General features: G+C 46.3%; 1 protein-coding gene across 4 annotated transcripts; it reads right to left on the reverse strand.

Annotated features, from left to right (window-relative positions):
- Positions 1 to 2000: 2000 nt before the first annotated feature.
- Positions 2001 to 16358, reverse strand: atf6b (activating transcription factor 6 beta). Of its 4 annotated transcripts, none has more exons than XR_014534387.1 (18): positions 15937 to 16358; positions 14731 to 14795; positions 13486 to 13567; positions 13224 to 13283; positions 11953 to 12035; positions 11146 to 11305; positions 10906 to 11001; positions 10614 to 10774; positions 7039 to 7218; positions 6732 to 6814; positions 6450 to 6650; positions 6261 to 6368; positions 6025 to 6124; positions 5011 to 5081; positions 4815 to 4914; positions 4628 to 4712; positions 3810 to 4447; positions 2001 to 3715 (listed from the first exon to the last, which is right to left on the reverse strand). XR_014534387.1 is itself a non-coding variant. In XM_083546772.1 (17 exons), the coding sequence occupies exons 1-17, from the start codon at positions 16007 to 16009 to the stop codon at positions 4185 to 4187; spliced, it is 1971 nt and encodes a 656-aa protein (XP_083402898.1). In that variant the 5' UTR covers positions 16010 to 16358; the 3' UTR covers positions 2001 to 4184. The 4 variants fall into 4 exon arrangements, 2 of the variants coding, with proteins under 2 accessions (XP_083402898.1, XP_083402899.1); XR_014534388.1 differs by having other exon boundaries at positions 2001 to 3777; XM_083546772.1 differs by having other exon boundaries at positions 2001 to 4447.
- Positions 16359 to 17737: the final 1379 nt, after the last annotated feature.

The following is a 17737-nucleotide window of genomic DNA, read 5'->3' on the forward strand; positions in this document are numbered from 1 at the left end:
CACACACACACACACACACACACACTTACTTTCAGGGTCAAACTGAGGAGCAGATTTTCACTAATTATAGTTCTTTTTAAAGTGACGTCACACGTGGGAACAGGAAGTAACAAAGTGTAAAAAATAAACTTATTAAAAAAAAATAGCATTTTGTAATTAAAGCGGTACAAGTGAAATCTATCACAAGAGAGAGAGGGAGATGGAGAAAAAGATAGATAGAGAGGGATAGAGGAGAGAGAGAGGGAAAGAGCGATAGAGCAAAAGAGAGAGAGAAAGGGAGAGGATATATATATATATACAGTGAGGAAAATAAGTATTTGAACACCCTGCTATTTTGCAAGTTCTCCCACTTAGAAATCATGGAGGGTCTGAAATTGTCATCGTAGGTGCATGTCCACTGTGAGAGACATAATCTAAAAAAAAAAAAAAAAACCAGATATCACAATATATGATTTTTTTAACTATTTATTTGTATGATACAGCTGCAAATAAGTATTTGAACACCTGTCTATCAGCTAGAATTCTGACCCTCAAAGACCTGTTAGTCTGCATTTAAAATGTCCACCTCCACTACATTTATTATCCTAAATTACATGCACCTGTTTGAGGTCGTTAGCTGCATAAAGACACCTGTCCACCCCATACAATCAGTAAGAATCCAACTACTAACATGGCCAAGACCAAAGAGCTGTCCAAAGACACTAGAGACAAAATTATACACCTCCACAAGGCTGGAAAGGGCTACGGGGAAATTGCCAAGCAGCTTGGTGAACAAAGGTCCACTGTTGGAGCAATCATTAGAAAATGGAAGAAGCTAAACATGACTGTCAATCTCCCTCGGACTGGGGCTCCATGCAAGATCTCACCTCGTTGGGGTCTCAATGATCCTCAGGAAGGTGAGAAATCAGCCCAGAACTACACGGGAGGAGCTGGTCAATGACCTGAAAAGAGCTGGGATCACCGTTTCCAAGGTTACTGTTGGTAATACACTAAGACGTCATGGTTTGAAATCATGCATGGCACGGAAGGTTCCCCTGCTTAAACCAGCACATGTCCAGGCACGTCTTAAGTTTGCCAATGACCATTTGGATGATCCAGAGGAGTCATGGGAGAAAGTCATGTGGTCAGATGAGACCAAAATAGAACTTTTGGGTCATAATTCCACTAAACGTGTTTGGAGGAAGAAGAATGATGAGTACCATCCCAAGAACACCATCCCTACTGTGAAGCATGGGGGTGGTAGCATCATGCTTTGGGGGTGTTTTTCTGCACATGGGACAGGGCGACTGCACTGTATTAAGGAGAGGATGACCGGGGCCATGTATTGTGAGATTTTGGGGAACAACCTCCTTCCCTCAGTTAGAGCATTGAAGATGGGTCGAGGCTTGGTCCTCCAACATGACAATGACCCGAAGCACACAGCCAGGATAACCAAGGAGTGGCTCTGTAAGAAGCATATCAAGGTTCTGGCGTGGCCTAGCCAGTCTCCAGACCTAAACCCAATAGAGAATCTTTCGAGGGAGCTCAAACTCCGTGTTTCTCAGCAACAGGCCAGAAACCTGACTGATCTAGAGAAGATCTGTGTGGAGGAGTGGGCCAAAATCCCTCCTGTAGTGTGTGTAAACCTGGTGAAAAACTACAGGAAACGTTTGACCTCTGTAATTGCAAACAAAGGCTCCTGTACCAAATATTAACATTGACTTTCTCAGGTGTTCAAATACTTATTTGCAGCTGTATCATACAAATAAATAGTTAAAAAATCATATATTGTGATTTCTGGATTTTTTTTTTTAGATTATGTCTCTCACAGTGGACATGCACCTACGATGACAATTTCAGACCCTCCATGATTTCTAAGTGGGAGAACTTGCAAAATAGCAGCGTGTTCAAATACTCATTTTCCTCACTGTAGAGATATATATATAGAGAGAGAAAGGGAGAGGAGAGAGAGAGAGAGAGAGAGAGAGAGAGAGAGAGAGAGAGAGAGAGAGAGAGACACGTTGTTAATTAGATGATGGTTTATTGATGGGTTCTGCAGGTTCCTGTGGGTCTGGAAGGAACAGTGATTGAGAAGTGATTGAGAAAATCTCAGCTTATGATTCATTTTAGAAATTATTACAAAACGATGTGAAGCGTATTTACATCAGCAATCAGAAAACCATCTGAACATGTTAATGCGATGAGTCTGAATGGAATGTTGTACGATAAGAGACCATTAATAACTGGGAGCTTTCCATTATTCCACACACACCGTATACATCCAGATGTGCTTCTTCTCCAAACTGTTACACAAAGTTTTACACACAATCGTGTAGGACGGCTTTGGATGAATTTTTTCCTTCGCTTGAATTAGGAGATTTAAAAAATGTTCCAGCATGACGATGCCCCCTGTGCACAAAGCCAGCTCCATGAAGATCAGCCTTCCATGGGTTGGAGTGGAAGATCTCCTGCTATAGATCTCCAACACTATCGAACACCTTTGGGATGAATGTGAATGTAAAGGTCTGCACCTCAGACCTTCTCACATTCTCACTTTCATCACTACCTGACTTTACTAACACAATTGTAGCTGAATAAATCTCCACAATCATCTAGTGGAATATCTTCCCAGAAGAATGGAGCTCATGAGAACAGTGAATGGAGACTAAATGAGCAATGGGATGTTTAAAAAGAGCTCATGCTCAGGTGTCCACATACTTCTGGCCCATATAGTGTAAATGTCGGTACCTGTTTTAGATGAAAAAAAAACCACGCAAAATAAAGAGAAGAAAAAATCAAACGTGACGTTAAGAACGAGTGTAAGAGTGCACGTGATCACTCGTTAGCGTTATATACAAGCGCATGACGTCGTAATGAACAGATAAAGTCGGGAATTCTCTCACAGCTGCAATTCTATCCAATAAAAAACATTTGAATTTACACTATATTACAGTTCAAAACGCCCTTCATAACAAGGTTCGCTTCAGCTTTCCCGCGCAGAGGTGATGTCACTTCCTGCCTGCTTGGCTCCGCCCACACACCCTAGCGCAGGCAGATTCGGCGGTAATAGTGGTTACGTTACGTTTTCAGAGCGCATTGTAGCGAGCGCACGCACACGTTCACCACACGCTTCCGAGCTTCACTTCTTTCCTGACATTCGCACCGATCGCAAGATTCTCATTTAAATATAAACAGATACGATTCTCAACTCAAACACGTACACAAACAAAACAAACAAGTGACAGTGACTGGCATCGGAAAAAATAAATAAACACAAATATACGACACGCTCCTCAATATCTCACAGGAATTTTGGGAATTTGATGCCCCATTCGAGGGAATTCTGGAAGTTTACTGACCCATATTGAAAAATAACGGGATTTTGTTGACATGAAGGAAATTTTCAGACCAATAGGGCATAATGACAGGATACTGGTTACATTCACAGAATCGGTTATATCGGAATTCTGACTTCAGGGAGCAACACCTAGGGATTCGGGAATGTTTAGACTTTCACTGAATTCCCATTTACAAAACTCTTAAACCTGTACAGGAGGATTGTGGGATTTTGCTAAGCTCTATGCTAAAATATTTGGAGTTTGGGGACCTGCACTGCTGAATTCTGGAAATTCGGGGACCGGGACTGCTGAATTCTGGGAGTTAGAGGACCTGTAATGCTGAATTCTGGGAGTTTGGGGACCTGTACTGCTGAATTCTGGGAGTTTGGGGACCAGGACTGCTGAATTCTGGGAGTTAGAGGACCTGTAATGCTGAATTCTGGGAGTTTGGGGACCTGTACTGCTGAATTCTGGGAGTTGGAGGACCTGTACTGCTGAATTCTGGGAGACTGGGTCCCGTATTTCAGAATTGTGAGAGGTTGTAGACACAGTGTGGCATTCTGGGATTTTGGTGCTCAGTATTGTGGAACTCTCGGAGTTTCTCGACCCTGTAATATAACAATCCTGAGAGTTTGGGGAGCAATATATCTTGCAAAGTGTCAGTGTTGCCATAGAAACGAGTGTAACTTTAAAGCTTTTAGAAGCATTTAGAAGTTACTGAGCTTCATCTCCGAGGTTTGGACAGTTTTAACATCAGGAGCAGAATTGCAGGAGTTGGGCGAAAACCACTACTGTTTGTGTGTGTGTGTGTGTGTGTGTGTGTGTGTGTGTGTGTGCTCCGACGTGTTTCCATTTGTCTCAGTTTCATTAGGACCCTGATTGTGTGATCAAAAGCTCCGCCCCCCTCCTCCTGACAGGCAGGGGCTGCCTGGTTGCCGCCGCCCCGCCCCCGCTCGTTTGCCGTGTGTGGTTGCCGTGGTGATTGTGGTGTGAGGGCGGGTTGGGGGGTGTGTCTCTCAACGAGGGCGGGACCACAGAAGATTTGATGGGGATGATTCTGGTGTCCATGACCTCACAGTCCACCTGCATCATGAGCTCGTATCCACCCTTAGACGAGTTATAGACCGACTCTGAACACACACACACACACACACACACACACACACACACACACACACACACACACACACAAAGATATAAATACTACTGAAGGTAAAGAGGTGAATTAATTAAGCTGATTGATGATTAAGGTGAGTGTGTGTGTGTGTGTGTGTGTGTGTGTGTGTGTGTGTGTGTGTGTGTGTGTATACCGTTGACGGCCATGGCAGGCATAACAAGGGACATTTTGGGGCGTGTAGTTTTGTTGTGACTGATGGCAGGAAGAAGCAGATGATCCTGAGAGAGAGAGAGAGAGAGAGAGAGAGAGAGAGAATATAACCCTCTATGCGTTTACTGATTAGCATGCTAGCACGTGAACCTCCTCGCTCATTTTCTCACCCGTCTGAAGGAGACGACGTAAAACGTGTCCTCACGCCGATCGATGGCATCCAGGAAGTCGCTGTAGCTCACCTCAGGTCCAGGTAAAAGCTGTAGCTGACTGTGTACACACACACACACACACACACACACACACACAGGTATAACAATCTCCTTTAACACACACTAATCTGAAAAGCATGCGCAGTCGTCCTACCTCTCAATAGATCGGTGCGTCTCGATGGGGAGATAGCGTGAGAAGTTGGTCTTCCGGTGTTGAGCTTTCTGCTGGAGGAGATAAAAACACGTTTTAAATACACATACCGTTTTAACATGAGGAACCATTTCAGGAACTATTTACGTAGGTTTTGGAATAGAGGAACCATTTAAGGAACTACATAGGGAGGTTTGGACCAGATGAACCATTTCAGGAACATTTTCCAAGTTAGACAATGTTGCAGAGTATTTCAAATATTTGAAGTGAGTTTCCACTAAAGGAACTTTTTAAAGAACCATTTTGGAGCTATTTCAGGAACATTTGATTTAAATTCTGACCTTGAGAAACTCTTTAGGGAACATTTGCAATAAAGAATTCTTTCCACTACAAGAACTTTTTCAGCTTTGTACCATCAAAGAAACAGTTTCAGAAACATTTAGATGTGGGAACTGTTTCAGGAAAAATTTGACCATGTCTACACTTAAAGAACCTTTTCAGGAACAGTAAAGAACAGTTCAGAAGAACATCTTCAAGTATGCTTTCGCTACAGTAACATTTTAACTTTCACTATAGTTTCATTTCAGCTGTCCATCAAACTGTCTGTGTGATTGTCTGAACATCCTTCCATTTGACCTTCTGTCCCTCAAACATGTTTCATGTTTGCCACATAAACCATTTCATTGCCAATTTAAAGAAATATTTTGAACTTTTCTACCACAGAAACTTTTGAAGCGTGGGTCTGTTACAGGAAGCATTTGAGGAACGCTGTTTCCACCAGAGAAGCGTCACACTAATGTTCTCAGATCTGTTTTCACCAGAGGAACCATTTCAGGAACACATTTCCATTAGAGGAACTTTCTCAGCATGACTCAGGGACATCTTCACATGTTTCCTCTGTACAAGCAAACATTTAAATACACCTCAAAGAGAGGAACCATATTAGGAACCCTTTCTCCAGATTTGTGTGTGTGTGTGTGTGTGTGTGTGTGTGTGTGTGTGTGTGTGTTTTCACACCTGTGCTATTTTTGCCTTCTGAGCGATCTTGGGTTTACGGTTCGACTTCTTCCGGTTGATCTGATGGCGATGAACCCAACCACGCAGCTCATCTGCCAACCTGACACACACACACACACACACACACACACACACACACACACACACACACACACACACACACACACAAATAAGGTTCTGGTGAATATAACTCACTTGAGAAGGTCGGGGGTGCTGTCCCCGGTTGCCATGCCGACCTGAGAGACTCGGAGCGATTGAACTGTCTGCAGTCGGAGGAGGAGAAGAGGCGGTCGATGTCCTGCAGGACGAGATCCTTCACCTCGCTAAACACACTGCTGACGTTCCTGCACAGAGACACGGAGAATGTTTTTCTGAAAGATCTAATGATGTTCACTAGAATTATTAGGAGTGTTAAGAGCCGGAACCTGAAGTGAAAGGTGTCGGAGTTGTCTCTGTCCATCTCTCCTCTCCTCCAGCTGTCCTCTCCCGTGTCCTCCTCGCTGTCCAGCCTGTCCTCCACCACTCTGTCGTCCACCACCTGACCTGGGTCGTACACCAGCAGGCGTCTCCCCGGATGAAGCTCCTCCCCTTCCTCCAGCGCAGACGGTAACTTCCTGTCTGTGATGCTGAGGGAGGAGAACATTGGCGTGTTTCACTCTGGTTTTGTGAACCTCGAGGCCATGAGGAGAAAATTTACTGAAATTTACCTGACTGGAGCGAAGCTGAAGGTGATGAAGAGCAGGAGGACCATCACACACACTGCTCTCTTACTGCTGCCTGATTCTGCACCCTGTTACACACACACACTATTAACATCTATCTGACAGACAGTTTGATATCCATCTTTCTGTTCATGATCATCTCTCTCTCTCTCTCTCTCTCTCTCTCTCTCTCTCTCTCACTCTCTCTCTCTCTCTCTCTCTCTCTCTCTCTCTCTCTCTCTCTCTCTCTCTCTCTCTCTCTCTCTCTCTCTCTGAGTATCTGATTGTCTCTCCTTCTCTCTTTATATCTGACCTCTTTGGAGGCAAGTCTGATCCTCAGGGCCTGGTTCTCCCGGCGCAGGTGTTCGTTCTCCTGCTGTGCCTCTCTTAGCTGAGCCTCCAGGTTCTGTACGTACTCCTTCTTCTTCTTGCGGCTCTGACATGCGGACTCTCGGTTCTTTATCATCCTCTGCTGACGCTTCAGCACCTTCATCTAGGAAAGAGGAGGACAGTCAAATAAACCTCTAAAACACACCACTATCACCATCAACATCACCAGCATCTTCACCACTATCATTACAATCATCACCACCACCATCATTATCATTATAATCATCACCACCATCATCATCACCACCACCATCATTAGCATCAGAATCATCACCACTACCATCATATCCATTAACACCACCATCATCATCTGATTCATCCAACACCATCATCATCTCTATTATAACCATTGTCATCATTATGTGTAAGTGTGGGAATATGGGAGTGTGGGAACAGAGAATACGGGAGTGTGGGTGTGGGGAATACGGGAGTGTTGGTGTGGGAAACACGAGAGTGTGGGGAACACAGGAGTGTGGGTGTGGGGAATAAGGGAGTGTGGGGAATACGGGAATGTGGGTGTGGGAAATACGGGAGTGTGGGGAATACGGGAGACTGAGTGTGGGGAATACGGGAGTGTGGGTGTGGGGAATAGGGGAGTGTGGGTAATACAGGAGTATGGGGACTATGAGAGTTTGAGTGTGGGGAATATGGAAATGTGGGGAATACGAGAGCGTGGGTGTGGGGAACACGGGAGCGTGGGTGTTGGGTATACGGGAGTGTGGGTGTGGGGAATACGGTAGTGTGGAGAATATGAGAGTCTGAGTGTGGGGAATACAGGAATGTGAGGAATACGGGAGTGTGTCTGTGGGGAATACGGGAGTGTGTCTGTGGGGAATACGGGAGTGTGGGAAATACGGGAGTTTGAGTGTGGGGAACACGAGAGCGTGGGGAACACGAGAGCGTGGGAGTGGGGAACACGGGAGCGTGGGAGTGGGGAACACGGGAGCGTGGGAGTGGGGAACACGGGAGCGTGGGAGTGGGGAACACGGGAGCGTGGGAGTGGGGAACACGGGAGCGTGGGTGTGGGGAACACGGGAGCGTGGGTGTGGGGAACACGGCAGTGTGGGAATTACGGGAGTTTGAGTGTGGGGAATACGAGAGTGTGGGTATGGGGAATACAGGAGTGTGGGTGTGGGGAATACGGGAGTGTGTCTGTGGGGGAATACGGGAGTGTGGGTGTGGGGGAATACAGGAGTGTGTCTGTGGGGGAATACGGGAGTGTGGGTGTGGGGAATACAGGAGTGTGGGTGTGGGGAATACGGGAGTGTGGGTGTGGGGAATACGGGAGTGTGGAGAATATGAGAGTCTGAGTGTGGGGAATACAGGAATGTGAGGAATACGGGAGTGTGTCTGTGGGGAATACGGGAGTGTGTCTGTGGGGAATACGGGAGTGTGGGAAATACGGGAGTTTGAGTGTGGGGAACACGAGAGCGTGGGGAACACGAGAGCGTGGGAGTGGGGAACACGGGAGCGTGGGAGTGGGGAACACGGGAGCGTGGGAGTGGGGAACACGGGAGCGTGGGAGTGGGGAACACGGGAGCGTGGGTGTGGGGAACACGGCAGTGTGGGAATTACGGGAGTTTGAGTGTGGGGAATACGAGAGTGTGGGTATGGGGAATACAGGAGTGTGGGTGTGGGGAATACGGGAGTGTGTCTGTGGGGGAATACGGGAGTGTGGGTGTGGGGAATACAGGAGTGTGTCTGTGGGGGAATACGGGAGTGTGGGTGTGGGGAATACGGGAGTGTGTCTGTGGGGGAATACGGGAGTGTGGGTGTGGGGAATACAGGAGTGTGGGTGTGGGGAATACGGGAGTGTGGGTGTGGGGAATACGGGAGTGTGGAGAATATGAGAGTCTGAGTGTGGGGAATACAGGAATGTGAGGAATACGGGAGTGTGTCTGTGGGGAATACGGGAGTGTGTCTGTGGGGAATACGGGAGTGTGGGAAATACGGGAGTTTGAGTGTGGGGAACACGAGAGCGTGGGGAACACGAGAGCGTGGGAGTGGGGAACACGGGAGCGTGGGAGTGGGGAACACGGGAGCGTGGGAGTGGGGAACACGGGAGCGTGGGAGTGGGGAACACGGGAGCGTGGGTGTGGGGAACACGGCAGTGTGGGAATTACGGGAGTTTGAGTGTGGGGAATACGAGAGTGTGGGTGTGGGGAATACAGGAGTGTGTCTGTGGGGGAATACGGGAGTGTGGGTGTGGGGAATACGGGAGTGTGTCTGTGGGGGAATACGGGAGTGTGGGTGTGGGGAATACAGGAGTGTGGGTGTGGGGAATACGGGAGTGTGTCTGTGGGGGAATACGGGAGTGTGGGTGTGGGGAATACAGGAGTGTGTCTGTGGGGGAATACGGGAGTGTGGGTGTGGGGAATACAGGAGTGTGGGTGTGGGGAATACGGGAGTGTGGGTGTGGGGAATACGGGAGTGTGGAGAATATGAGAGTCTGAGTGTGGGGAATACAGGAATGTGAGGAATACGGGAGTGTGTCTGTGGGGAATACGGGAGTGTGTCTGTGGGGAATACGGGAGTGTGGGAAATACGGGAGTTTGAGTGTGGGGAACACGAGAGCGTGGGGAACACGAGAGCGTGGGAGTGGGGGAATACGGGAGTGTGGGTGTGGGGAATACAGGAGTGTGTCTGTGGGGGAATACGGGAGTGTGGGTGTGGGGAATACAGGAGTGTGGGTGTGGGGAATACGGGAGTGTGGGTGTGGGGAATACGGGAGTGTGGAGAATATGAGAGTCTGAGTGTGGGGAATACAGGAATGTGAGGAATACGGGAGTGTGTCTGTGGGGAATACGGGAGTGTGTCTGTGGGGAATACGGGAGTGTGGGAAATACGGGAGTTTGAGTGTGGGGAACACGAGAGCGTGGGAGTGGGGAACACGGGAGCGTGGGAGTGGGGAACACGGGAGCGTGGGAGTGGGGAACACGGGAGCGTGGGTGTGGGGAACACGGGAGCGTGGGTGTGGGGAATACGGGAGTGTGGGTGTGGGGAATACGGGAGTGTGGGTGTGGGGAATACGGGAGTGTGGGTGTGGGGAATACGGGAGTGTGGGTGTGGGGAATACGGGAGTGTGGAGAATATGAGAGTCTGAGTGTGGGGAATACAGGAATGTGAGGAATACGGGAGTGTGGATGTGGAGAATACGGGAACGTGGGGAATACAGGCGTGTGGGGAATACGGGAGTGTGGGTGTGGGGAATACAGAAATGTGGGTGTGGAGAATACAGGAGTGTGGGTGTGGAGAATACAGGAATATGGGGAATACGGGAGTGTGGGTGTGGGGAATACAGGAATGTGGGTGTGGAGAATATGGGAATGTGGGTGTGGGGAATACAGGAGTGTGGGGAATACGGGAGTGTGGGTGTGGGGAATACAGGAATGTGGGTGTGGAGAATACAGAAGTGTGGGTGTGGAGAATATGGGAATATGGAAAATACGGGAGTATGGGAAGTTCCAACTTTTCTGAAACACACACAAACACACTCACGTCGATGTCGCTGCAGTTGCTTCCAGGCAGAGAGGATGCTGGGATGATGGGCTTGGTGGTAGGCGGGGCCGTAGGGCTGGTGCAGTGCATGCTGGGAGACACGGGCTCCATTTTAACGATGGCTGGAGCAGAACCCAAACACACCGATGGGGACAGAACCACTGCAGCAGAGTACGCAGACGTCAATAAACAACACACACACACACACACACACACACACACACATCCGTAAACGCAACACTCTGTAGTGTGGAGACTTTAGCCAATCAGCTCGAGGGGGCGGAGTCTGTACCTGGTGGTGTTCCCTGCAGGATCAGAGTTTTAGCGGCCACACACACTGGCCGGGGCTGGAGCACAGGTTTACTGCTGAGAATAGATCCAGTGTTGACTACACACACACACACACACACACACACACACATTAATAACCAGTGAAAAATTAATAGACACTGAGTGTATCTCTAAGGGTAAGGCGTGTGTTTGTGTGTGTGTGTGTGTGTGTGTGTGTGTGTGTGTGTGTGTGTGTGTGTACCCGTGGTCTGTGCTACAGTGGGAACAGGAAGTGTAGATGTAGCTTGGTGAGGGGGCGGGGCTGTGGTTGCCACGGTAACTTCCATGGCTCCAACCGGGGGTGAGAGGACATCTCCGTACATGTAAGGAGGCGTGGGAGGATTCTCACCTTTCACCTGAAACTGAGACACAACACAAAGAGACGCTGCAGGATTAATCACCACTTATTTTATATTTATTCTACATTAAACTTCATCAATCTGTTTATTTCCAAAAAGAGTAAGAAAAAAAAATTTATAGCATCGAAGACAAAAATATTAATTAAAATGTAATTCTGAAAGTAATTTACATAAAAGGTTAAAAATAACTATAACAAAGTATTAATTCATATTTAAATATTTTTAAATGATCAAACAATTAATTATTTTAATGCTAATTACTTGTGTAATCAACAATAATGTCTATATTTACACTTGAGTATTACGTGTACACACACACTCAGAAGAGAACGGGTGGTAGATCCTGGATACAAAATAAAGGTCTGGATGTGAAATGAAAGAAGATAGCGATAGCGATAGCGATAGCGAGAGAGAGAGAGAGAGAGAGAGAGAGAGAGAGAGAGAGAGAGAGAGAGAGAGAGAGATTAGAGACGGAGGAAGTCAAGGAGGAAATGTTTTTTCACAGCTGTAGTATTAGGAGTGAAAGTCTTAAAGCAAACAGTGTGTGAGTGTGTGTGCGTGTATGTGTGCGTGAGTGTGTGTGTGTGTGTGTGTGTGCGAGTGTGTGTGTGTGTGTGTGTGTGTGTGTGTGTGTGTGTGTGTGTGTGTACCTGAGCTTCAGGTAAGGACAATAAAGAGCAGTCGGAGGCTAAAGAGGATGAAGGAGACGGAGGCTCGGCCTTCACCTGGAACACTAAAACACACACACACACACACACCTTACTTATCAATTAAGTCAATAAATATAGTAGAACTAACAGAAGGACACCTTACACCTGTTCATCAGGTGTATGTATACACACACACACCCATTCACACTCACAGACAGAGAGGCACACATGCACAGACACACTTACAGACACAAACAAGTACACACACACAATCACACGTGCAGACCGACACGCACAGACACACACTCACAGACACCCACGCATGCATAGACACCCACGCACAGACAGACAGACACACACAGACAGACACAGGCAGACATGCACAGACACACACGCACAGACAGACAGACACACATAGACACCCACGCACAGACAGACAGACACACATAGACACCCACGCACAGACAGACAGACACACATAGACACCCACGCACAGACAGACAGACACACACGCACAGACAGACAGACACACACAGACAGACACAGGCAGACATGCACAGACACACACGCACAGACAGACAGACATGCACAGACAGACAGACACGCATAGACACCCACGCACAGACAGACAGACACGCACAGACAGACATGCACAGACAGACAGACATGCACAGACAGACAGACATGCACAGACAGACAGACATGCACAGACAGACAGACATGCACAGGCAGACATGCACAGGCAGACATGCACAGACACACACGCACAGACAGCCATGCACAGACAGCCATGCACAGACAGCCATGCACAGACGAACAGACATGCACAGACAGAAACAGACAGACTGTTGTTTTCTGTAAAGCTGCTTTGAGACAATGTCTGTTGTGAAAAGCGCTATACAAATAAACTTGACTTGACTTGACTTGACAGACATGCACAGACAGACAGACACAGGCAGACATGCACAGACAGACAGACATGAACAGACACACACGCACAGACAGACAGGCAGACATGCACAGACACACACGCACAGACACACAGGCAGACACGCACAGACACACGCACAGACACACACGCACAGACAGACAGACACGCACAGACAGACACAGGCAGACATGCACAGACACGCACGCACGCACGCACGCACAGACAGACAGACACGCCCGCACAGACAGACGCACAGACAAGGACAGACGCACACACAGACAAGGACAGACGCACAGACATATAGACACAGACAGACAGACACGCGCAGACAGACACTCACGCATGTCGACAGGGAGAGGCTGCGCTATCGTCATCTCGTCTTTCATAACTGTCATGTCACCTGTAATGAGACAGAGAGAGATCACCAATCTCTAGACATCATCTCATTCATGGCATCAAAACCTTCTCCTGGTCCCACAGTCTTCATCACTACCATCATCAGAAATCCTTATGTGTTCATCATCACTGCATCCACCCTGCTGCAGTCTCTCTCCAGTCTCACACCCACATTCCAGTCCCAGATCCACCTCAAAGATCTTTACCTTCTAGCAGTTTGTTCTCCAGGTGTTTCCAAGGTGCCATGGGGTTGTCTGGGTCAAGGGTCAGCACCAGATCATTGTCGAGCTGTGAGGAACAATTCAGTGTATGACTTTAAAATCAACTTGTAAAAATCAACCTCACCCTGTTACCTACTGTACCGACAACATGATTTGGGATTCAAATCAACCGCCTGGTTCCTTACGAGGTGTGAGTGTGTGTGTGTTTGTGTGTGTGTGTGTGTGTGTGTGTGTGCACCAATCATGCTAACAAGTGCTCTAAAGCTAGCTTACCCACATCTAGTGATCTATAGAACAACATTCCACCCCAGTATCTCTAGAGGATGCAGGTGTCTAGGTGGAGGTCCAGCCAACTAGCTAACCACTAGCTCCTGCCATGTTCCTGGTGCTCTATTATACAAGAACATTCCAGAAATATCATTACCTTACACTAAAATGATTTAAGACCTGATCCTAAAACCACCACATTCCTTTTGCTAGTTCAATCTCCTGCTCATCCAGGATTGAGCTAATCTTCAGAATGGACAATTCAACTGATCCAGAGCCAATCCAGACCCATGTATAGTGGTTATTAAGTAGAAAGCCATCAGCTACCAAACCCAGTGTGAGTGCTGTAGAGCTAGCATGAACGCTGCAGTTTCGCTAGGCGCTAATCCCTGCACTAACCCCATGCTAGCACCAATCACGCCCTGAAACGCAAGCTAACGTGGGGTGTTTTTACACACCGAGTAAAATTATGAATAATTTTTTATCCTGAATCCTACAGAAAGTCCAGGATTTGGTTCTGAACAGTGTGATCGGGTCCAACTTCCTGTTCTTGTTTATTCAGGTGATTACATTTCCGTAAATAGTATTTTTTAACAGCTCAGTTTTTTTTGCTCGTTAGCATCCAGCCTTATGTATAGAGCAGATCCTCTACTCAGAGAAGCGATCCTCAGCCTAGATCAGCCACGCCTACTCGCCTAGTACGCTAAACATCTGCGGCTAATCGCTAAGTGCTGGATCCAGCACTAACGCTCTGGTAAAGTGGTGAGGAACCTGCTGGGGGAGTGTATGGAGATATCAGAGCTCATGAACTTTACCCTGAATCAAACAGGACATAAAGAAGTGGTAATGTTAGCTCACACACACACACACACACACACACACACACACACACACACACACACACACACATTCAGGACATCGTCTGCTCATGGTGTAGGTGTGTGTGAGAGAGAAAAGACTCACCAGTGGGTCATATTTCAGGCGCTCCTCACCCTCCTCCATGCTCTCACACTGATACAGACAGGCATCTGAGACGGGAATGAGACAGACGAGAAAGAGACAGACGGGAACGAGACAGACGAGAGACACGTCGTTACACTTTCTCCAAGCGCAGATCTCTCACAGTTATTTCAGTAATAAATAAATAAATAAACCCAGCAGCCCTGACCCTCACACAGCGGTGTTTCATCTCCATTACACATCTGGAACTGCTGCTTTACACATCACATGTATAGTAACATTCTGATACGCCATCGTTTCTACAGCAACAGTGCAAACGACTCGTATGCCGGAAGTGTAACATAGAACTGATAACGTCTCCAGTGTCAGTATGGATAGATAGATAGATAGATAGATAGATAGATAGATAGATAGATAGATAGATAGATAGATAGATAGATAGATAGATAGATAGATAGATATGGACTGACAGACAGACAGACAGACATATGGATAGATGGACAGACAGACAGATAGACATATGGATAAATGGACAGACAGACAGACAGACAGACAGACAGACAGACAGACAGACAGACAGACAGACAGATGGACAGACAGATAGATAGACATATGCATAGACGGATGGACAGAGACAAATAGACAGACAGACAGACAGACAGACAGACAGACAGACAGACAGACAGACAGACAGACGGACAGACAGATAGATAGATAGACATATGCATAGACGGATGGACAGAGACAAATAGACAGATAGACAGACAGATAGAGTTGTAGTGTAAGGGGAATGAAACACGTGAAGAGGAAAACAGAGTGGTATGGAGTAAGCTGGTGTTCTGGTGTGTTTCTAATGAACAAGATCATAAATTATCTTTTTTTTTCTTAAAAAAAAAGATCTATCTCTCTTCTATCTCTGGTATTATTATTATTAATATTATTATTATTATTATTATTATTATTATACTACAGTTTATACACTATGCTCTGTGTACTAACATTTATTCCGTGAACATGTTCTTTTATTATTCATTTATTTTAATCATTAGTTATTTCCTGTTTGAATTCTCGGATTTCCGGTTTGTTGACTGAAGCGGTATGAAATGGATGGACACTAAATAACAGCGAGTTAAACCCTGTTTATCAATAAATACTGCATTTGACTAGACTGCTGTAATAAACAGTGTATAATGATGAATCAGGACTCACCCCAGTCTTCACTCGTCAGAAGATTATCCGCGAAAAAGCGACTGTCCAGATCAGACAGCAGTTCAGCCGCCATCACCCCCGAGTACACAAACACAACAACTACACAACTACACCCCGAGTACACAAACACAACAACTACACTACTACACCCTACTGCAGATTTAGTATTATTACTCTATTTCTGAGGTTTCCTGCTGTACCACGGACAGCTGATCACACCGAGCCCATCTCAACACACACACACACACACACACCTCTACACTGTCTGCTGATATTACACTCTATTATACACTAATATTTATTTATAATGCATTTAATACCTAATAATACACTCTAAAACCCCAAATACACACACACTCACACACATACACACACACTCACACACATACACACACAATCCAGGAAATTGATTTGGCTAAGGGCAGTCGTCTGTCTTTTTCCTCTCCTGTCCAATCAGAACGCAGGAAAAGGAGACGGACACCCAAGCGGGCCAATGAGATTCCTGAAAGAAGGGTCACTCAAATGCAAATCGACCAATAGGCGGGCTGGAATAGAAAAAGAAGGCGGGACTTGTGTGTTTACGCATTCGTAAATAAATACATATATTTTTTTACGATTTATTATTGTATTTATTTTAAATCAGAATATATATTTTGATGAAGTGATACATTTATGTTGTAAAATATGAATCGTTAGTCGTAGTGTGTTTCCGGTGAACCGTTAAGACGCTTTTCTGTAAGGACCCCTGTAGGTGTCTGTGATAGTCGCCTGATTAATAATAACAATAATATAATAAAACTAGAATTATATTTAAATTTCTGTTTCTATTGGGCAGAACATTTGTAAATTCGGTGAACATTTAGTCAGCAGGATTTTGGGCACACACACACACACACACAGGATGTGCATCTCCATAACTGAGGGTGATGCGATTCACATCTCAACTCATAAACAACGATACTATACATTAAAGATACACATGAAGCAGCTACCGATACTATACAATACTATACGATTCTCCCTGTTACGATGCAGTGCATCTGATTTCCATCTGATTCAACACAACACCATTCAGTAGAAATCTGATGCTCTGCAATTCAGTATCTTTCTTTCGGCTTCTCCCGTTAGGGGGCGCCACAGCGGATCCTCCGCACGTTTTGATTTGGCACATGTTTTACGCTGGATGCCCTTCCTAACACAACCCTCCCCAATTTATCCGGGCTTGGGACCGGCACTAAGAGTGGCTGGGGATGGTTCCCTGACCGGGGATCGAACCCGGGTCGCAGCGGTGAGAGCGCTGCATCTTAACCACTAGACCACCAGGGGACCTCGCTCTGCAATTCAGTATGGTGCAGATATTTTACTTTTATTACTTTGGTTCAGCAAATGATCAATTTACTTGTGTGTAGGTGCTTTTTGATTTCTAACACGTGACCCTTTCACACACACACCTTTTTAGTGCCAACAAAAAGAAAAAAAAAAAGAAAAATGATTAAATAAAACCAAAGGTTCTTTTCCTGTTGTGTGTGCAGGAAGTTACAGCTCTACCTCTGCCATGTTAATCTGTATTCTGCATGACTCTCAGGACACACCTCGGTCTCCGTAGTGTTGTGATACGTCATATTCACGTAGCATGAGAGAACACGCTCAAGAAACCAGGAGAAATCAATCTGTATAGAAAAAGTCAATTACCAAATAAAACAATGATAATCATCTACTAATCATTAACACACGTGGTGTTATATGCTAGCTTCACTGTTCTTACCTCTCCTGATGGTTCCTGATGGGTTTTATCACTACT

The sequence above is a fragment of the Silurus aristotelis genome, assembly GCF_946808225.1.
Source record: "Silurus aristotelis genome assembly, chromosome: 7".
In the NCBI taxonomy this organism is placed as follows: Eukaryota; Metazoa; Chordata; class Actinopteri; order Siluriformes; family Siluridae; genus Silurus; species Silurus aristotelis.